The sequence below is a fragment of the Simochromis diagramma genome, unplaced genomic scaffold, assembly GCF_900408965.1.
Source record: "Simochromis diagramma unplaced genomic scaffold, fSimDia1.1 OVJJ01000344.1, whole genome shotgun sequence".
In the NCBI taxonomy this organism is placed as follows: Eukaryota; Metazoa; Chordata; class Actinopteri; order Cichliformes; family Cichlidae; genus Simochromis; species Simochromis diagramma.
The window spans coordinates 4,648,876-4,671,482 of NW_024387375.1; the positions used below are offsets into that span (position 1 = coordinate 4,648,876).

Genomic DNA, 22,607 nt, shown 5'->3' on the forward strand with positions numbered 1-22,607 from the left:
GTTTTTTTTTCTACTGATACAGACATTCCCCGTGGCCATTACTCTGCACCAAAGTAAATAAGTAATAGATTTCTGTCATTTTACACACTCACTACTTACAGTTTAAGCCTAAAGAGTCAGATTTCTTTCATTTGCTACAGCAGCATTTCTTTAACATGTAACATGTAAAACTGAGACATACAGTTAGGATTGCAGTTCTTTTTCTTATATTAAAATATCTCAGGGATTATATGTATCACTAAGCTTCAGCTTCCTGTTTTTAGCTGACAGGAGTGGCACCCTCCTTTTGTTGGGGGGTGGCACATTCATCTGCTAGTGTAGACAGACCTACAGTCATCTGCTGCTGTAGTTCGTATTGCACATGCAGAGATGCTCTTCTGCATCAATTTGAATTTCAGCAGGTTGTATTGATCATGACTACATGCCTAAATGCAGTGAGTTGGTGGCATGTGATTGACTAATTAGATATTTGCAATAAGCCGTTGAATAGAATTGAATACAATGCCTTTATTGTCACAATACAGACATACAATGAGATACAGAGCATCTCCTACTCAGTGCAAACATGTATATAGTGCTGCACAGTTATTGCAACACTATATACATATGGCCAGTATTTACAGAAAAAATATATAAAATGTGCAAATGTACAATCTGATAAAATTAAATAAATAAATCAGTCAATATGTAAATAAATAGTGTTGTGTATATACAGTTTGGGTTATTGCACAGTGGTGGGTTATAGAGGGAAATTCTTGGAATGGGGGGTGAACTGTGTTTATCAGTGCATGTGTGAGTTCAGGGTGGTTATGGCTTTTGGGAAGAAACTGTTCATGAGTCTGTGGGTCTTTGTGCTAATGCACCTGTAGCGCTTCCCTGAGGAAGCAGGTTGAACAAGTTAAAACCAGGGTGGGAACTGTCTTTGATGATGTTTGTTGCTCTGTTGAGGCAGTGGGAGGAATAAATGTCCATCAGAGAGGGGAGAAGGCAGCCGATGATCTTCTGTGCTGCCTTGACTACACTCTGAAGCCTCACTCTATCTGCCTTAGTGCAGTTGTAGGTGTGCCCAATGAAGTGGCCATTGAGTGTATATTTTTCTACTGCTTCTGCAGCACATTAAACTTCAGTGCTTTGCTGTGACAAAGCAAACATGTTTTATTTATTACTGTTTCTCCGGATTTTTAAGTCTTCTGACTCTTTAAGGATTTAAGTTTAAATCAAACCTTTTAAACTGATGCATCAGAAACGTGTAATTCACAAATATAATACTTTCACATGCAGTTATTATTTATACTTTGGTTCTTTGTAAATTACCACTATAATATGTGTTCTTACGATCCAAAATCCTGCCTCTGAAAACAAAACAGACATATATACAAACTGAAAACGTACAATAAACCCCAAACACACCATTTTTTCTGTACTAACTCGGGAATTTTTAACCTTTTCAGACAAATACACCTCATGTACACATACATGTGACATTTTCCTGTTAACAGGATAGTTTACTTTGACTGTAAAAGTTTCTTTTTTGTGTGTTTTGACCCACTGTTATGACACACTTCTCTGTCCGGGTCCCGCGATGTTGATTGGCCGATTGATGCCTGTCCATCTCTTCACTTCCGTGGTGACGCATTCCGTACAAATAGGAGGTGAGCGGGTTTTTTGGGAGTCTTTCGCGCGCTTCTACAGCGAGCAGTCCGCAAGTTAGTGTCCAGCAGCTCGCTGTGATCCCGCGAACAGCTTCGACCTGTACCCGGAGAGCTGCTCACACCCCCGCCCCTGAGACAGAGACGCCTGAGCCCGCCAACATGCATGTGATCAAAAGAGGTGAGCGCTGCGATGTTGTAGCAGGCCTCGGTTAGCTTCGTGTGGAGTTACCGGTGATTCTGCCTGCTGTGGGGTTGCATCATTTAGCGACAGGCTGGTTAACCTGTACTAGTGAGGAGCTGGTTAGTGCTGCACCGTCCCCCTGACGTGGAGGTTAAACGTGTTTAAGTGGTGGGGTCGGTTGTAGTTTGACAATATGGACTTAGTCTTTGTCTTAAAAGAGGCGCCAAAAGTTTTTATAGCCTCGCAGTGTAGCGTCATAAAGAAGATCCCAGATAGCAAGGAGACATTGAACAGATGTTGATTTTCCATCTGAACCATCAGAATCGTCAGGATTGAAATGTCAACACAAAACCAATGTTGAAACAACATTGAAATACTGATGAAATCTTACACTGACATTGAAATAACATTGATTCACTGTTGTTCTGTCATCGTTGATTGTTGATCTATTTATAGTTGACAAGGTGACAACAATCACGTTGAAAAACCATCGATTTATGGTTGAGCGGGAAATTAAAGCTGCTACCACTTGGACTATTCCGCAGCACCCCTATCACATTGTACAGTAGAGCGGGACATTAGATTTACTCTCAGCGGAATTGACCGGAGAAGGCATCAGTTCATGCACTGCACTGGCCTGCACCACGATAGTATAAGGTAAGAATGAATGACTTTTGTTCTATTCGTTATTTCCACGGTTGCATTTGAATAACAGTAAAAAACAAACAAACAAACTTGTTAATGTAAAGTTTCGGATAAAATGTGGGAGCCCGAAATTGTGTCTACTTTCTTCTTACAATCCGGCAACAAATAAATTGCACTGCAAACAAAGTCTATCAACAAAGAAAACATTTTCGTTTCATACTTTTCCGTTATATTCCCTTACAAAGCTAGCTTTAACGCTTCGAGGGTTCCTTTGTTCTTGCCGTCACCTCGGCGCTTGACCCAGACTTTAGCTCTGTAGTTGCTTTTTAGCATAGTACTACAAAAAATTGTAAATCTGTGATATATGATTGATAAACGTAAAGGTAACTGTATAAATGTGTTCAATGACTTTGTTACTTTTAATGATTGGTGAGCACCCGCTTCGATTCGCACTCAATTCAAACTTTACGTTGCACGCTCACCTAACTTGCGTTTGCACCTTTTGTCCACACGTAAACTGCGTTTAGCATTTACGTGTGGACGAGGAAGACTGAGAAAACGCAGCGTCAAAGGTGTGCGCCTATTTTGACGCCACACTGTGCGCCAAGTTTTTGTCTCGGTGCCATGAATTCCTACAATGGCAGACTTAGACAAAATACTGTTAATTTTATTATCTTCAGTGTTTAAATGCTTACATATACAGGTTTGCTTGTAATTGTTGCCTATATACATTTTAAGCTATTATTTAGTTCAATCAATAGATCAAGTTTTGTAGTGACTATGAAATATATTGTAATTATCTGTTTCCTGTTTATCCTAGACAGGGCAAAAAAGGACTCCAAATTAAAAAAAAAGATAAAAATGAAAGACTGGTGCATTGTGCAGTTTAGCACTGGTGGTACAGAAATAGTCCCTAGATCATGGATAAATGGGGAGAAATTGTCATGGCCTCCATATCCTCCGTGAGACACATTCAGGATCCACGACGCAGTAAAGAGGAGAGTTCATCCTGGTGCAACATGGCTCACCTATGCACCAGTCCGACTTCTAATAAGCCATGGTGGGTATCATCTGGATTGGTGTTGTATAAATGTAACAATAACAAGTTTTTCGTGTCCTAATTTATGTCTGGCCATACATTGTGTTTGTACTTCCAGACACATTTCACGAAGCAGAACGCAGTCGTCAGAAATATCTAAGTGAACACTGTGATACGTCTGACCTTCAGTCCGAAGCTGAAACTCAGACCAGTCATAAAAGAAAGCACAAGTAAAACTTTTTTTTTATTTCACAAACATATCTTTGATTGCTAAGAATTTATGATCTTGTCTTTTATACATATCTGTGGTGCTTGCATACTGCAATATCACCACATAATATAGTCCAAAAAGTGGAAGCTTGTAAACTTTTTATAAATGCAAAGCCGTGTACACTTGTGCACTTCAAAAATTCCTTGTATACTGTACCTTCTTGCACATCTGTTTCCTGTGTGTGTTGTTATAAATCAAACTGTAACTTTAGGAAAAAATATTCCAAAAGCACATTTGTAATTACTTATGACCGTTTTCAACTTTTTTTCTTTAGACCAAATACCCTGTACACATATAGTGACTCAGAGGATGAGCAGCCCACAAAAAAAATGGTTTCCCCAGGCCCCTCGAGTGAAAATACCAGGTAATAAAATACTGTCTAGTGTCTTTGTACATATCTGTGTGTGACACAAGGAAACGTTTGACAAGTTGTCTGTATTCTTAAATACTTAAAAAAAAAAAAAAAATTATCTTTTTCTGTCAGACCTGACGAGAGCTGTTAACGAACTCCGTGAGGAGGTCAGAGCCATCCGCAATACCGGCTGCAATGAATCTGTAGATGCTGGGGTACTGCCTCTGGATTTGCCCTTGCACAACATTGAGGAGCTAAACAATGCAGAGCCAGCTCTTCAATCACAAGAGGCAAATAAGGCAATGGTAAGTATATAAAGGTTATGTACACTTTGTAACTATAAAGTGTAATAGCTGTCAGATGTGATTTAAATACATAACAACGGCCTGTTGATTAAACACACAAGCACTTGCATACACATTTAAGACATGAGACACGCTAATTCCATCTCTTAAAATGTGTCTATAGGTGAGACGCTTTGCCTTGATTGGAGCCTGACGCAGCAGTTAGGGGCAAACTCTATGTCCGAGTTTTTCTTTGCACAAGCAGTGCAGAAATGGCTCCGATACGCCCCAGATCGTTTTGGTGGTGCAGGACGCACATCATGCAAAAAATTACAAACTTCTGTGAATCATATAAACGTAGATAGGAAACTGTCTTTTAATAAAGTATTTAGCAAACGAAACATGCCTATTGACCTTTTTTTTTTGTTTATTTTTTTTCTCTGTTACATCACATGCAATGCTTTATTATTTTAGGATATTAATATTGACATGATACATTGTGAGACATTTGGTTTTTTTTTTTTTTTTTTTTTATAAAGGGTGTCCAATTTAAGGAATAAGTACAATTATGTGTTTAGGTGGTTTAAGTATTGATGGAAACATGCAGTAGTTTAGTATTGGTTAAAATACCTATAAAGAAAGGTAGATTTCCAGTCATGATTTAACTGTTGTTTTAATAAAAAGCAACTGTGCGAAAGAGGTGGAAAATCAACACCATAGCTCAACAGTGTTTCAATGTCAGCAATATTAGAAAATATAACGTTGAATCAACGTCAGGTTTCAACATTGATTCAACATCAAAACCTGACGTTGTTTCAACGTTAAAGGGTGCAAGAGTGACGTTAGGTCAACGTCACACTTCAACGTTGATTCAATGACACAGCCTGATATTGACTCAACATTGTTTCAATGTTTCCTTGCTATCTGCGATCTATAAACCCTTACAACACCTCCTCTTTGAAGGTAGTTTTGACAGTGTGTTCAGAGTTTGATCTGAACTGTAATGTTCAAACCTTACAGTTTTGAGCAGGTCTTGGCGATTATTGGGAGAAAGAACTCCCAATCATCAAGAAGAGAAATCGGTTCTTTTCCTGTTAGGAGGGTTCAGGGAGCAGCCATCGACTGGTTGGAGGATGAGGGGAGATGGAAGGGAAAAGGAGCAGAGGGGAAAAAATAACAACTAAACAAGAGAAGAGTGTAGAAAAAAAGATTAATGACAAAACACAAAGAAAAACGATTAATAGAGACGAAATGCATCATAGGAAGAAACTTTACTTTTGGGTTGAGCTTCATCTAAAGATATGATTGTCATCTTCATGCTGTTTTGAGCCTCAGTGTAGCCCTTTGGTGCCGTGGACTCTGACTCAGCCCAAGACCAGCCTGCCATTTTTCCAGCTTGTGTAGTTATGAGGGCCCAGACTTGGTTGATTCCTTTATGAGGTCAGATCCCTTTGGTGACGTGATCACATTTACCTCTGGATCTAAGGTTCAGGCCAAAGTTCCACCTGCTGACAAAACGCAACCAATCCTGAATTTGGTGGTTGTACCTACTGCCTAGCACATGACCATCCATAGTCAGGACATTTGGGGGTTAACAAGACCTACAGCAGAATTCTGAAACATTTCTTCTGGCCAGGACTGAAATCTGATGTTGTTCAATACTGCTGTACTTGCCATGTATGTTCATTTAAGAACATTATGACTCTCTCAGGTAATGAATTTTTTTTTTTTTTTTTTTTTTTTAAATCCTCCAGTAGCATTAACTCGCGCAGAGACTCATAATCATCACCAACTCTGTTAGCAGCACACCACTTATCAAAAAGAGCCCCTTTTTCATGTGGAAACTCCACATATGTTTGACTGCTGGACTCTTGTGGTTCCTAAATTTCTGCCTGTAGGCCTCAGGTACCAGTTCATAGGCACGTACAATTGTTTCCTTCAACACTTCATATTTCATGCTCTGCTCTAGCGAAAGTGAAGCTACTACCTCCTGAGCTTTGCCCACTAATTTACACTGAAGTAAAAACGCATTTCTCTATTTTTCAGATGGACGCCAAGAGCGCGTCATGTTTGACAAAATCACATCTCGCATCCAGAAGCTTTGCTACGGACTCAACATGGAGTTTGTGGACCCAGCCCAGATCACGATGAAGGTCATCCAGGGTTTGTACAGCGGCGTCACCACTGTGGAGCTCGACACACTGGCGGCGGAGATCGCTGCCACTCTCACAACCAAGTACCCCGACTACGCCATCCTCGCAGCACGCATCGCCGTCTCTAACTTGCACAAAGAGACGAAGAAGGTGTTCAGCGACGTCATGGAGGACCTGTACAACTACATCAACCCCCTGAACAAACGCCACTCCTCCATGATTTCGAAAGACACACTCGACATTGTTCTTGCAAACAAAGACCGCCTTAACTCGGCCATAATCTATGACAGAGATTTCTCCTACAACTTCTTTGGCTTCAAGACTCTGGAGCGCTCCTACCTGCTTAAGATCAATGGCAAAGTAGCTGAGCGTCCGCAGCACATGCTCATGAGGGTGGCTGTGGGAATCCATGGGACGGATATCGAAGCAGCCATCGAGACCTACAACCTGCTGTCAGAGAAGTGGTTCACCCACGCCTCCCCGACCCTCTTCAATGCTGGAACCAACAGGCCGCAGCTGTCCAGCTGCTTCCTGCTCGCCATGAAGGATGACAGCATCGAGGGGATCTACGACACGCTGAAGCATTGCGCCCTCATCTCCAAATCAGCCGGAGGGATTGGCGTGGCAGTCAGCTGCATTAGATCCACGGGGAGCTACATCGCCGGCACCAACGGCTGTTCCAACGGGCTCGTCCCAATGTTGAGGGTTTACAACAACACAGCGCGTTATGTTGATCAGGGGGGCAACAAAAGACCCGGCGCCTTCGCCATGTACCTGGAGCCCTGGCACTTCGATGTGTTTGACTTCCTGGAGCTGAAGAAGAACACTGGAAAGGAGGAGCAGCGAGCCAGGGACTTGTTCTACGCCCTGTGGATCCCTGACCTCTTCATGAAGCGGGTGGAGAACAACGAAGACTGGTCCCTGATGTGTCCGGCCGACTGCCCCGGGCTGGATGAGTGCTGGGGGGAGGAGTTTGAAGAACTCTACACCAGATATGAGAGGGAGGGGAGGGTGAAGCGTGTGGTGAAGGCTCAGCAGCTATGGTATGCAATCATCGAGTCACAGACAGAAACCGGGACGCCGTACATGGTCTACAAAGATGCCTGCAACAGGAAGAGCAACCAGCAGAATCTGGGCACCATCAAGTGCAGCAACCTCTGCACGGAAATCGTCGAGTACACTAGCAAGGACGAGGTGGCGGTTTGCAATCTGGCCTCTGTTGCTCTCAACATGTACGTCACCCCTGAGCGGACTTATGACTTTAAAAAATTGGCATCCGTGACCAAAGTAATTGTCAGGAACTTGAACAAGGTTATCGACATCAACTACTACCCAGTGGAAGAAGCCAGGAGGTCGAACATGCGCCACAGGCCGATAGGAATCGGGGTCCAGGGATTGGCTGATGCCTTCATCCTTATGCGTTATCCCTTTGAAAGCCCCGAGGCTCAACTGCTCAACATCCAGATCTTTGAGACAATGTATTATGCCGCTTTGGAAGCGAGCTGCGAGCTGGCCGCCGAGCTCGGCACCTATGAGACGTACGAAGGCTCGCCGGTGAGTAAGGGCATTCTCCAGTACGACATGTGGGAGAAGACGCCAACGGACCTGTGGGACTGGAGGCTGCTGAAGGAGAAGATCGCCAAACATGGCGTGAGGAACAGCCTGCTGCTGTCCCCGATGCCCACGGCCTCCACCGCCCAGATCCTGGGCAACAACGAGTCCATCGAGGCCTACACAAGCAACATCTACACCCGCCGGGTGCTCTCGGGGGAGTTTCAGATCGTCAACCCCCACCTGCTCAAAGACCTGACAGAGAGGGGCCTGTGGAATGAGGAGATGAAGAACCAGCTGATCGCTAACAATGGCTCCATCCAGGTAATCATCAGCAGGAAGGAAAACCATTAAAGATGACAGACATCTCTAGGTTCCAGCTTCTTAGGTGTGAACTTCATTCTGTAGACTAAAATATTGATTCCCAAACATTTCCTTTACAGGAAAAGATAAAATGCCACTTAACTGCTTTTAAATATATACATTTAAAGCTTCAAGACTCTGGAAAAAAAGCATAATGAAATTAGGCAATACTCCATCTCTTTGCTGTTTTTCATCCTCTTTGATCTTGAATAATTAGTCTTCTAGTTCATCAATTAAAAAAACGAATTTCGATTAGGTGCCACAAAGTAAATCAATAAACGGTCAAATATTTAGAGGATCCAAAGCAATCTGTGAAAACACGAAGAAGGAAATTCGTCATCTCAGTCTAACATTCTGAAATGGTCCAATTATTTTTGTAACTATTTAGTTTCCACAGCAAATTGTTTCTTCCTGTTAAAGGGGAGTTTTTCCTCCCCACTGTCACGCAGTGCTTGCTAGGTCATCTGTTGGCATTTTCTCTCAATTGTTGTTGTTAGCTTACAAAATAAAGCACCGTGACATGAGTGTTGTTGTGATTTGGTGCTACTTAAATAAAATTGAATGGAAAATAGTTTTAAGCATCACATTAGCCCTAAATTCTGGTCTGTGTCCCAAATACCATCAGCTGAGAAGTTTAAGATGTTTTAAGCTCAGGTGGGGTTTTTTTTTCCTTCTTGTTTTTACTCCTTTGTGTTTGGACCTGAAACATTAGTTTTAATTATTTATATATATTTTTTTTTTTGTAAATTTTGACAGAACATCAATGAGATCCCAGATGATCTGAAGCAGCTCTACAAAACCGTATGGGAGATCTCCCAGAAAACTGTAGTCAAGATGGCTGCCGACCGTGGGGCCTACATCGACCAGAGCCAGTCCCTGAACATCCACATAGCAGAGCCGAACTACGGCAAGCTGACCAGCATGCACTTCTACGGCTGGAAGCAGGTGAGTGTCGAGCTGCACGAGGAGGAGTGAAACCTCACCGTGAAGACATGTTGGGGTTTAAAATAACTCCGTCTTTCTCCCACCGCAGGGTCTGAAGACTGGGATGTACTACCTGAGGACCAAGCCTGCCGCCAACCCCATCCAGTTCACCCTGAACAAGGAGAAGCTGAAGGAGGCACAGCCGGCCACGTCCTCGGAGCAGGAGATCAAAGAGCGCAACACGGCGGCCATGGTGTGCTCTCTGGAGAACAAGGACGAGTGCCTGATGTGCGGCTCGTAAACGTTTCCGACCTGCTGAAGCTCAGAGTTAAAACTCAGAGGTTTAAAACTCTTTGCAATTTTTGTAAATTGCTAGGGTTGTCTTTTTTTTCTGTATTATTATACGGTCTTATAAAAGACACTGCAATTTAAAATAAGGCTTGAACTCTGACTCATTCAAAGGTCCTTTGCATTTATTAATGATTAATACATGTTTATATTTTCCTGTGTTGTTTTCCTGTTAACAGCATTATTTTGAATGAGCGATCATGCAAAAATACAAATGACAGGATCAACCAGCCAAAAACTATTTATTCCTGCTAGTCTCACCGTTAAGAACCTGAAATCGCCAAATATCTTTCTGTAAGTTAAAATTAATTTTAGGTCATAAAAAGCTTAATTGGAGTTTAAGCCATGAGGATTTATTTTTTCAATTGTACTGTTCATGCAGCAAAAATCTGCTTCAAGTTTAAGTGAAAAGCATTAATTTACTAACTCCTCCTTACAACCCTGCAGTCGTTTTCTAAAATCTGAAACGAAAAGGTTATTTTTGAACTGCAGCTCAAAAACTCAAAGACCAGAAACCAGCAAATGTTTTGACTTATTTTTAATATATTTTTTTTTATAAAACAATGAAAACATAATTTACACTTTTAAAATGTACACGTTATTACACCCCAAAGAAAACCAAACCCTTGCTTCAGTTATTCCTGCTGAATGCAGGAAACATCGATGGAAAGAGGAACAATGAGGCTTGAGGAAAAAGGAAAGGAAGGAGGAATTGAAGAGAAAACACAGTACCCTCTCATCTTCACTATTGTCTGCAACAGTGACCAACATGTCAAAAATAAATTATAAAAATATTAACAACAAAAAACAAAGGAAATAACTAGTCGCACAATATTACCAGTAATAATGCATTATTGGATTTGTTCAATAGGGGTCCTTGTGTATGCTTTAAATAGCTTAAAATTATACATAACAAGATTTATATATATATGTAAAAAACAAACAAAAACAACCTTGCCCCTTTTACATCAGCAAACTAAAGATTAAGACTTGAAGACACTAAAATCACAGCTACACCTGCAGAGCTGTGTGGATGGAGAACATCCTGCTAACAGGAACCCGACTGAAGCTGCTTAAAGACAAAAAAATGACAAAGGAAAAACTGGGATGACAACAACCCAGAGAAGGAGGCGGTGGGTTTAAAGCGGGTGCTGCAGAGAGAGAGAGAGGAGCGGGGGTGGGGTGAAGAAGGCGTTAGTTATCCTCCGGGGTCAGTGACAAAAAAAAAAAAAAAAAAAAAAAGGTTTTATTTGGCTCTTCCAGCAATTTGAAACATCCTGCTGCCCAAAAACATTTAAAGGGACAACGGTGCAGACAGCAGGGTGACGTCTGTCATCATCAACCCCCCCCCCAACGGTCGAGTGTCGTTAACAGCATCCTGAGGAACCTGAGTGGAAACTTTAAACAGATCCAGTTAAAGAGAAACCTCCTGTTTTATCAGAGAGATGAGAGTGCAGTACAGTTTTAGCAGGGCGGAGGGGCGAGGGGGTTGGGGTGTACTGTCTATTCACTGCCAGCATTCAAAAATATGTTTCTGTATGAAAAATACAGTACACAGTATCATTGAGAGCACTGTCGCAGTATAAAACACAAGAAAAGTCCTCTCAAACAAGCACATCTGTCCTGATGTGACGGACTTTCAGGTACAGTACATGTTTCCTGTGAGCGCGCTCAGCCGGAGACGGAGCTTCACTGGATCACAAATACATGAAGACTTGAGAACACTTTGAGAAAATACACTTATTTACTTTCTTGGTGAGGCTGTTGCACATGCTTTATGCACTCCAGTTCAGTTTGTGACGTCTTAAAACACAAAAACAACAACCGGCTCGCTCTGCTGCCCGACACACGAAATCATAAACAACACACGGTGTGTTAAAGGACGTCGGCTAGAGGTTACAGCGACGTGATGGAAGCAATTTGATTTCACAAAAGCAAAAATAACATGACGTGTGTGAGCCATCGAATCACCTCTAGTTATGAGGTGATTCGATGGCTACCAGCTCTTCTGAGAGCTGCCAGGAGCGAGAAGTTGGCTGATTTTTAAACATTTCTCCAGTTTTACAGTAATCCAGCTACAGCAGTTGGTACGTCCAATAAAAAAGGTAAAAATGAAAGTTTATTCGCCATGCTTTATTCCCCAAAACGTAAAGAATAATATGGTCAAAACTGGGCTCACGTGGGGGCTACGCCAACCACATTACTTCAGAATAAGCTCTTCACCAGAAAGCAGGTAAGTGTAACTCTCAAAATTCTGCAACTAAAACCAAACAAAGAACCCGCTTAAGGTTAAAGCAACCATCAGTTCATTCAGGTCTGAGATGATCGGGCACTGCTGAGGACGCTGCTCTGTGTGGGAGATACGACGCCGCCGCGCCGGCGAGCTCTGCGACCGTTTGCTCTCGGCACACTGATGGCTTGATTCACATCCGTGGGCCGCCGCGGGTCACCCGTGTAAACGGAGGGCAGGAAAACGAGGCCCACAGGGTTCAGATTACAGTAAACAGGTTTGTTCATCACGCCGCTGTCCACACACACACACACACACACACACACACACACACACACACACACACGAGGAATAAAATACATCCCCAGCACAAACAATGCTGTGCTGCAATGCTTCTCACTTTTGTACCATCAGTCTCACACACATACACAAAAACACACACACCTTTAGTACGTCTCTTTACAATATCAGTACATTGTCGATAATATTGATATATGAGAATTGTACCACACAGGCATCTATCTACAGTACCACGTCTGTAGAGCTCCCTCTCTTCTAGTGCATTCTGGGAGATGCAGTCTTATTTATTTATTTTTTTGGCTGATTGGCTGCAGGAACAGTATTAGGCCTCTCCAGGTGATGTAGTGTTCTCTAAAACAGTCAGGATCTCCACTCCTGCTCGCTCCTCCGGCATAGTAGCAGATGTATTTACACCGTGTGACAAATATCCAGACGTCAGTTAGAAAAATAAACAGGCTCAGAGCAGGGAGCGTGTAGAGAGGGAGGTTCTCTACTGGAAGGGTTTAAAAAAATCCAGATCTTCTTTTTCTCTCTGGTTTAAGGCAGCCCAGTGGAAGCTGAGTGTGACATCTGCTGCCCCTGTGAGTGCAAGGAATCATGGGAACTGAAAGCCCCTCCCTCTGGCCTGAACCTCACTCTCTTCCTTGGCTGTCGGTCACTCCCTCTGTGAATCGGCTAAGGAGTGAGCCTCGTGGTCGCTGCCCGGCTTGTTGAGATTGGTCAGAAGCACGCTGAACTTGCGCAGCTGCTCGCTGGCGGTCTGGCTCTCCACCTGCAGCCGCTGGTTGTTCTCTCTCAGGTTGGCCATCTCAGCGAGTAAGACGACCTTATCTTGCTTCTCCTGTAATAGAGAGGAGGAGAAATAAAGGCAATGTTCAGTTATCAAAGACCAAATAACATCTGCATGGAGCCACAAATACATGTGAGCCTCATAATGCAAGTGATGCAGCTTTTAAACATAAATCAACATCAGCAACACATGTAAATAAAGTCTTTAAGAAGACATGACTCCACAGTCACTTATTATCGATTATTTGGTACTTTAACCTCAGAGGGTTCCTGCTTTAGAGAGAAAAACAAAAGGCTCTCACTTTCTCCAGGTCATTGTTCAGCTGCTTCAGCATCACTTCCAGGTGGTAGAGCCGACCGGACAGATCGTTGGGCACCTCATCGCTGTAACACACACAAACACACCTGGCATTCGTTACCGTGGATCCAGTGATTACACACACAAAACACCGCTGTGATGTGCACGCTGCAGGTAAACAGACAGGTTTTACTGGTTTTATTATGAGGATCCGAAAGCTCTTCATCTTCAGTAAAAACCTTTTTTTTTTTTTAAATAAAAGTGTGCTGCTCACTGGCAGGACAAACAGCCTCTCTGGTGCCACAGAGTTAACAAACTTTTAATTCTGGTGAAAACGCTCAAAAGAAGATGCTGATAAACTACCACCAGGTGGCAGTAGTGACTTATGAAAACCTGAATATTTACAAGTGCTCTCTGCTTCTTTACAACATGTTGTTCTGGATCTCTGTAACCGAGGGGCTGACCTACCTGCTGAGTGTGGGCGTGGTCCGTGGCGTCTGAGGAGTCTGAAACTGGACTGGACTAGCGGCTGGTCTCGTGTCTGGACCTCCGAGCTGCGGGTCAGTCAGCGAGAACAGGGAACCCGCTCTTTGTGCTGCAAAATAAACACATGATCGTGCTTTTAAAAAGCCTTTCCACGTAAAGTGCGTCCCCAAAAAGAAAAGGAGTGCTCTAAAAACCTTTCCTGGGAAAAAAAAAAAGTGGTAAAAGAAGGTAAAAAGCAACCAAATCCCAGCAGCCACATAAAACGATCCTCTGGGTGCAAAAAAAAAAAAAAAAAAAAAAATTATATATATATATATATATATATATATATATATATATATATATATATATATATATATACACATACACACATATACGAGTCTAAGCACCGAGGCTCCACTGAATGATTAACAGTCCAAAATTTTTTCCAGGTCCAATAAAACGATCGGTGTGGCTGCTCTGCCAGATGTTACAATAAAGTTAAACATCTGTGAAAAAACAGGGTTTATGGGGTTTAGTGGAGTGAAGTTAGCAGTAGCTTAGCGAGTGATAAGGAAGTTTTTTTGTTGTTGTTGTTTTTTTTAAGTAAAGCACTACTTCAGCTTTGCATGTAAAGAAAAGCAGAAAACATAACAGTTAACATAGAAAGCTGTGCTGCTACAAACACATCAGCACTGAGAGGACGTAGACTGCTCAGGGTTCCTAACAGCCAGACGAATGTTCAAAGATCTGACACGACTCCATCCTCAGCACGAGTGAGGTCGGGGTCGATATCTCCGGGAGACTCTTGTAGAGATGGTGGTTACCTCATCACTCACAAACCAGGTTACATTTAATACTGAAATATCCATCCTCACCTTCGTACGCCTTAGCAGCGTTGACCAGGCTGGACCACTCGAGTCCGCTGGCTGTGTCAGGGAGGGGCATCATGCCGGGGTCGAGCCTCCTCAGAGGGGGGAGCTTGTCTCTCACTTCGGTCAGAGAGAGCTCGGATGCAGAGAGCGGCACTGAGGGGCAGCAGAGTCGTGATTAATGATCTGAACACAATCACAGCAGGTTTGCTTTAGTCGCTGCAAGCCGCTGGGAGGAGAATCGAGGCACTCACCCTTCTTGCTCTGCATGTGGTTGGAGGAGCCGGCGTGTTTGCGTGTGGGCAGCGTGCAGGTGAACAGCACGTCGCTGGGAGTCGTCTGGTTCTCAGAGCTGGCGAAGCCGGCGTCCCTGCGCCCGCTGCACAGCGACTCGTCGGAAAAGGTGCGCTGCAGGGTGCGTCTGGGAGACTGCAGGGAGAAAGGTCAGAGGTCAGAGCTGTGTGCTCATGAGAGGAAAACGGATATCATCCACCAGCACGATGCTCACAGGGTCTCTCTGCGGCGTCTCCCCCGGGTTGTCCATGATGATCAGTTTCTTCAGGTCGTCCTCGATGCTGCTCTTGTACGTCCGTCGTGGCGAGCGCAGGTCCCTCAGTGACGCTCGCAGACGAGGTTGTCCAAACACGTTCTTTGAATTTGTGTCCACCTGCCTGGAGACACAAGATATGAGAACAAAACACAAACATACAGTCTTCCTTTATTGAACACTGCTTCCTGCCTCTTTCCACGGTAAGAAACTATGTTCCACTTTATTCTGCCTACAGTATCCTCCAGTGTTTGTTGGTCCACTGCCACTCACAGGAGAGTCAGAACTCTTTGGATGGTTTCGAGTAAAAACAAACACGTGTTGAAGGATTTCACTTTGTGTAGGAGCGATCACGCGCTCCCCGGGTGGATGGATATACGGACTTGGAAAGTTTTTCCGATCACTTTGTTTTGTGGATGTGATTTTAAGTAACAAAGTGAAAACGAGGCAGATGTTACAAAGGACATGGCCACTGTGCGGGCCCAAGTTTGACTCCACGGATAAAGACACAAAAAGCCAAATGCCTTCTATTTCATTGATCAGCGCTTTAAAAATATGAAATTTTAAAACATAATTTGCATTGTTAATCACACATTTATGTCCACCATCCTTTTGAGTACGAGGTCATTTATCCGATTATTTTGGTATAAAAGGAGGTGCTTAAAAATAATTTCTATCCCGGAAGAAGAACCAAGCATCAGAGCAGATCCGCTGAGGCTGTCGCTCTTACTTCTTGCTGTTGCTGCTGTCGGAGCTCGATGCTGTAGTCGAGTTTGAAGGAGAGGGGTTGGAGTCTTCTGCATGCCAACGGCTTGGTGTGCTCTTGCCATATGATGACTTGGGGGCGGAGCTGGACAGAGGGGTGGAGCTTAGCTGAGCTGAAGTGGGCGTTGCGGTAGAGGCTCGGACAGGCCGTGGTTTCTCCACTGGAGTTTTGTAACCCTGCGGTGTGTAGGCCCTGAAGGTTACAGAAAATAAAAGAAACAATATAAAACTGCTTCAGAGAAATACATCTAAATCTGACTTCTATTAACGCTGAGGATGATCGCCATCTATTAGATCCAATAAAGTGACAGAACATGGATGCCAAGTTTTTGGTTTTCCGCGCTTCTTTAATATTTTAGTAGAAAAGTTTTTCCGAGGACAGGAAACATGTTTGTTATTTGAATGAGGACAAACATTTAAAAATCATTTGTATTTTGACTGCATCAATTGAACTGAAACACATCCTGTGCTCAGACAGGGGTGATATTTTTTTATGAAATAGTAAAATGTGTCAGTTTAAATATGAGATGTTTTCTACGCTCTAATGTGAATACAGTATGGGTTTATGAGATTTGCAAATCATTGAATTCTTTTTTTTATCCACATCTTAAACAATGTTCTGGCTTTTTAGGACTTGGGGTTACATGTCTCGATCATCATGTGACACATCGCATGCACAGAGTACAGAACAAGAGCTGCTGGGACTCAGAGTTTCAGCACAGATTGCTTTAATCCAGCACAGAGTGACCGAAGCGGGTGGAGGTTTGTGTGCTGAATCCCTGCGTGGATTTATATCACGGCCCTGACAGTTATAAAACCACGAGAGCAAGAGATCACATGATGATCTTTATGTTTGACAAGGATTAGACGGCCATAATCCTACTTTTTCTCTATATTTAGTTTAGTATTGAACATTTTCAGTCATGTGATGATGCTACATAAACTAAAGACTGATAAAAACACTCTAAAGTGATTAATAAGCACATTAATCTGAGCCTAAAACTTTAACATTCACTATTCACTGTCCATGGGGCCTGGCATTCTTACAGGACAACGTTGCTACGAGTTTCATAAAAGGATCAGCAGGCGATGCATCTCATCAGGAGTTTGTCACTTACCTGGGCTTGAAAGCATCCATTTTATCAGCGCTGGAGCCAGGAGGAGGGAACGTCCTCGTCCTGTACCCTTTGTTCTGATTGGCCGCAGCTGGTATAATGGGCGAAGACTCTCGTCTCTTAGCCTCCCCCCCGCTGCCGCCGCTCCTTCCCACCGACAGCTCCGGGATGCCACTGTAGGTCGCAGAGCTGTGCATGGCCTTGTGGGACTGGCTGTTGGATATGTTACTGTGGCGACCGTTTCCGTAGTGGGTCGAGGCGTCGATGCCGCTATCGTTGGACCCGCCCTTGTTAAGGAGGTCGGGGTCAGGATCGGCCGGCTCACCGAGGCAACCCACGCCTCCTCGCTCTCCAGGTGCGCCTCCGTCGAACCAGCGCTCGTCGCTGTGGCTGCTCGAGGCGTTACTGGACAGGGTGTTGCTGCTGGAGTGGCTGGAGTACTGAGTCTCACCCTGCGGAGGACACAGAATCAGAGGAGCTCAGCGAAAAGGCGAAAGGTGCAAAGAAGAGAGACGCAGTGTTGATGTTGAGTCTGACCTTCGAGTGTCTGTTTGGAGAGTCTTTCCCCGGGACATCCTGTCTGGGCATTCTCCTCTGCCCCCCTCCACCACCTGGTCCTCGAGACGCTGGGACATGCCAGAGAGGCTCTGCATCCAAACACACACATAGACAGACACTCTCAGGATTATAACAAATCACACTGAACGTCCACGGCTGTCAAAGAGGATTAAATACTTATAGCACATTTAAACACTGACCTCCCCCCACACACCAAAACCACACTCAGCAGCCTCTAGTTTGCTGAGCAACAACTGCACTCTTTAAAGCAGCATGAAAACAACACATAAGAAGAGTACATATCTATAGAATAAATGGAAGTGAGAAATTCTGTAAAAAACTACATCACATACAAAAAGGAAATGGGATGCTGAAGTACGCACAGAAATACCACCGGAAATATGCAGTGAAGCACATTCAGCATCAAGTTCAAATTCATGGAACTGAATAAATTAATTATAACTGAAAGTTATAATGTGGTACACAAGCTAGGACACATTTGCACATACTTTGGATTTGTCCAAATTCAGACACATAATAATGTCTCTGATGCCCTCAAGAAGATATTTCACCAAAATCTTGCAAAAGAGTCCAAGATCGCATTGCTCAGCATCTAAGGGGTCAGCTAATAGATATCTTATACGACTACTATTGACAGCAGGAGTTAAAAGCACTATCAGCATATCAACCACATATGATTGGATGTTTGGGGAATCTGATAGAATAACATACTACTTAGGGCTTCAGAAAGGCTTATTTATCAGCAGATAGAGACCTATTTTTTAGGACATTTAAACAATAATGAGAGACTTTTACAAATCTCTGTTTAGACGTCATTTTATTTTTCAGTTTCAGTGTTCAGCTGTACTCGGTCACAACGGCTGTGATGACAGCAATGAAAATATGTAGGGTGATGTTTAACTGTTTTTAAAAACCAAACCAATAAAAAACTCATTTTTTGCTCCTTATGAGATTTTACATTATATGTTAAATAAGAGTAGACACATACAAGTGAGTTCAACATTTACTTCTGAAGGTGGTGCTGTACCTGTTTTGCTGCGCTCCATGGTACTCTCCTGACTGGTAAAGCCTGACGAAGATTCTCCACTGGAGAGGAGGTCCACACCGAGGTGAGGATCATACGGCAGCAGGGGGCGCTGTCCTGTTCCAAATCTATATGAACCACAGGAGAAACATTAGTGAACACATTCGCAGGGATTTTCCCGGTCCCTGGAGCTGCATATGTTTAAGGTGACGAGTCTGTTCTACCTTACTAAACAGAAGTCTGTGAATCCTCCTGCTGTTTCTGACCAAAATTGCATTTTGTGTTGCTCTGCTCTTTTAATCAGTGCTGATGTTATTATTAGTGGAAGGTCAAAACCCTTTTTAAATAAAATAAGATGTATAGCTATTCAGACACCACGACAGAAAGGACACACTCTGGAATAAAACTCCCCAGCTGTAAAAATATAACGTTTCTGACTAACAGAGAACATTTCCAGCTTCTGCTTTGCATCCCTGTGGCGGTTGAATAAAACAAGTTTTTCTGGTTGGGTGAGATGTTATCAACCTCCACAGTGTGAGGAAGAGCCACCCACACAACAGATCCTTCCTCTGGGAGACTGTGTGTTCATACACGTCTAACTGCAGACCTGGTCGTGCCGCGCTATTCAGCCTGCGATTTGAACCAATATATTCCACCTTCAGCACACAAAGCATTTACGAGTAAAACCAGACATGTTTGATCAAGATCAAACGAGTGACAGTGGAGAGCTTGCAGAGTAAAACACCACACACCCACACCCACACACCTGTCGGGTGAAGGTTTGTAGCGCACAAAGGGGCCCGGTGAGATTCCAGGTGGTCCCATCGTGGTGAGACTGACCAGGCCGGAGGGAGGAGAGGAGAAGCTGGCAGAGGGGTTTCTGTAGGGCCTGTCGCCTCCTGCAGGAGACAGGCTGTAGTGGTTCTCTGGGTAGCTGACCGGCCTGAAATACACAAAGGACGGTGGGTAATCGAGAGAAACAAGCGTACTACAGAGAGGTGATTGATACATAACACAAATAAGAGAGATTTAAAATAACTGAGGACTAGTGTGTCTGTGTGTCACTCAAAAGAGCAAAACAGACTGAAAACACAATGAAAACAGCTTAAAATGTGTTGTTTTAGACAAACACCTGGAACCAACTCAAGTTTAAAAAACTAGTATTGACAGTTTTGGGGGAAAAAAAAAACTTTTTTAAGTGGAATAAAACCACACAAAGACTTTATTGTTTCCACTTTTTAGGTGAAACAAAATGCCAGGGTATCATTTACTATCAATACAAGTTTACGACCGTCTGGCAGGCTTATGCGGTGCAGTAATCACACGAGTTAGCCTGAGGGCTTTTGTTACTTCACACATATCTGCCTCGGAAAACCCTGATGTGAAATGTGATATAAAAGGATTTTCAGGAGCCGTGCACAGGAGGTCCATCATATTTATGCTTTTTGTATGAAGAAAACATCCTGATGACAGGACTAAGCAGGTTTTTTTGGAGCAGTCACAGTTCATGTTCGGTTTATCCATGATGTCATCCAGCTGACATCGCTTTTCCTCAAACATTCATTCAGTGATTTAACATCAAATCTTTCATCAGACAACATAAACAAACTAAGACGAGGAGCTGCAGAACAACTGTTTAGTTAAAATGCAATAAAACATTTCATCTACAGCCACCTGTACAGCTGCAGCAGTTTTCTCCTCATCTCTATAATTAACTGTGTAAGATGATGACAGCTCCGTGATGTAAAACTGAAAATGCGACGAGGATTGAGGAGTTTGGACGAGGATACTATCTACTACAGGAAGCCTTTGTGAAGATGGCTCACTGCAATGCATATTACACTTTTACACCCATCATTAATTATTGCTTTAAGTCTTAATGAACAAATATCCTCATAGTATGCTGAAGAATGCTGAAGTAGGTGACAAGATTTTGTCATCACTGGACAAAGACATCCATAACAACTTTTTCGCATTCTTTACTTAAAGGAAATTTGACTCCTGCACCTCCTCCAAGGTCTGTATGAGGCTTTAGAACATCTAGCCTAGAACAAAGACTTTGGCCACTCACTGAGCTTTTCAGGTGAAGAGTACAATGAGGAAAAAAAAGGCAAAGCAGCTGCTGTTGTCCCTTTTCTACATTTCTACACACTGCAGGCTTTAAACACTTTTTATACTTGCTTTTTTCCCCCTTAAAATCTGAATTTTAATGGAGTGATAAATAAAGACTTGGTGCAGGTGGGGCAGCAGCACATGTGTAGAAGTGAGGCTCACCTCTTGGAGCTGAGGTGCTGAGGCTCTCTGTAGGGAACTGGCATCAGGGGCTTGTGTGAGCGTACTAGTGGAGGAGGTGGGGGGCCGATGGGGGCCCAGCGCTGCATGCTAGTGGGGTGGAGCACTTGAGGAACAGGTGAGTTCTCCCATCGCCAGGTCTGGCGGGGAGAGGGTCGGTATCCTGCTGCTAGAGGCTCAGGTTCTGGTTTCTGCTCCATGGTCTTCATCTCGTACTCCTCGGTGCAGCCCCTACAGAGACAGAGGAGGACAGTTTATAACGGTACAGAGACACCACATCCACTACAAGAGAATTAAAAGCATGACACTTAAAATGCTGCTGTTTCCCTCCAAAACTCCAAGGTTATTTCCTTTACACAGGCTTCATGTGTAGTTTTTGATCCTCAGCACGGGTCAGTAAATGCAGCAGCCCTGAACTGTAGCTGAACCAGAACAGCGGTTTCTGTACCGAGTTCAGTGCGTGGAAACTGCTCAATAAATCTCCCCAAAATGCTCCACATTATTGTCCTCTCATAACTTACTTTGTGGATGCTCAAACACACTGCAGACATGTAACAGAGCTCACTAATGAGCTCCCCTGACGCCAATGGAGGGAGAAAGAGAGTAAAGTAAACCGATTATTGGCACATCAGGACTCCATCTCTCCTACTGCGAGACTGAGGTCAAGTGTGTGTGTCTGTGTATGTGTGTGTGAGAGAGAAATATCCAATCTCATCAAACAGCTCCTGAATCAGAGTCTTGGTAGACACAGCAGATATGTTTAGTAAGGGCACGCAAGCTTGCAGTAACTCTTGGTTGTACAATCACGCATCAAATAATTATGAATCTGTTTTTAAACCAAAGATCACACAGACATTCACTCTTTCAGCTCCCTCTGACTAAATAAATAAAAACAGCATGTAAGTAGCCCAGCACATGTCTTTTACACATCATCATCATTACTCCATTCACAAAGCCTCACTGAGGGAGGGAAGGAGGCATCAAATATGCATACTGGATGGCATTTAACATGAGACTAATGAAGAGAGGAGGAAATGAGCAGGAAAATGCTGTGAGGGTGAGGATTTAAAGTGAGGCAGAGTGGGATAAAGGCCATGAGGACAGAGTGTGTGTAGTATAAACTTTCATTATTAAACAATACGCATGTGGCGTATTAAGGCAATAATGCTGTTACCTTGTCTGACGTAAGTCTATTAATTTTCAGTTATTTACGTTTCATGGATGAATAAAAGTGTCTGTTATGCTTGGATAAATTAGACCCCAATGATAAATTCACCACAGCATCAGAGGGGGGAGTGCATTTTTGTTTTGGGGGTGGTTATAAAGTCTTTGGGGGCACCAAAAGTTCCTGTGTGCAGCAGAACAAAAATAAAGTCAGAACAAAGAAGTCCATTATAGTTTCCCCAAACTGCAGAGCAGAGTCTTTAAACATGTTTTTGCTTAAAATTGGCTTCAACAATGAATCAAATGTTTGTTTTTAGCACACATGTTAGCAGAATATCTGTGAGGCTCCTCAAAGTGCTGCTTGGACAAAACATTTCAAGATGTCATCGTGTGCTTTGGGAAAC

General features: G+C 43.3%; 2 protein-coding genes and 1 long non-coding RNA gene across 7 annotated transcripts in view; 2 read left to right on the forward strand and 1 right to left on the reverse strand.

Annotated features, from left to right (window-relative positions):
- Positions 1-1,587: 1,587 nt before the first annotated feature.
- LOC120719790 (ribonucleoside-diphosphate reductase large subunit) lies at positions 1,588-11,054 on the forward strand. The gene is made up of 4 exons (XM_040009269.1): positions 1,588-1,830; positions 6,471-8,452; positions 9,248-9,436; positions 9,525-11,054. Exons 1-4 carry the CDS (start codon positions 1,812-1,814, stop codon positions 9,714-9,716), a joined length of 2,382 nt encoding a protein of 793 aa, XP_039865203.1. The 5' UTR covers positions 1,588-1,811; the 3' UTR covers positions 9,717-11,054.
- On the forward strand, positions 3,230-4,803 carry LOC120719851. 3 transcript variants are annotated; one of them, XR_005692758.1, is made up of 4 exons: positions 3,230-3,747; positions 4,063-4,152; positions 4,273-4,445; positions 4,609-4,803. It is a non-coding gene; the product is annotated as an uncharacterized LOC120719851 (long non-coding RNA). The 3 variants fall into 3 exon arrangements; XR_005692759.1 differs by having other exon boundaries at positions 3,231-3,538; positions 3,636-3,747; positions 4,273-4,800; XR_005692757.1 differs by having other exon boundaries at positions 4,273-4,803.
- sipa1l3 (signal-induced proliferation-associated 1 like 3) overlaps positions 10,287-22,607 on the reverse strand; it is an 82,624-nt gene continuing 70,303 nt past the window's right edge. For all 3 annotated transcript variants that reach the window (XM_040009260.1, XM_040009257.1, XM_040009259.1), the window contains 12 exons: positions 21,022-21,270; positions 19,514-19,690; positions 18,751-18,875; positions 17,682-17,791; positions 17,148-17,596; positions 15,995-16,222; positions 15,226-15,388; positions 14,972-15,146; positions 14,724-14,873; positions 13,849-13,975; positions 13,385-13,466; positions 10,287-13,134 (listed from right to left, as the gene is read on the reverse strand). In XM_040009260.1, coding sequence (XP_039865194.1) covers positions 12,949-13,134; positions 13,385-13,466; positions 13,849-13,975; positions 14,724-14,873; positions 14,972-15,146; positions 15,226-15,388; positions 15,995-16,222; positions 17,148-17,596; positions 17,682-17,791; positions 18,751-18,875; positions 19,514-19,690; positions 21,022-21,270 — 2,221 coding nt within the window. In that variant the 3' untranslated portion in view covers positions 10,287-12,948. The remainder of the gene's footprint in view (positions 13,135-13,384; positions 13,467-13,848; positions 13,976-14,723; positions 14,874-14,971; positions 15,147-15,225; positions 15,389-15,994; positions 16,223-17,147; positions 17,597-17,681; positions 17,792-18,750; positions 18,876-19,513; positions 19,691-21,021; positions 21,271-22,607) is intronic.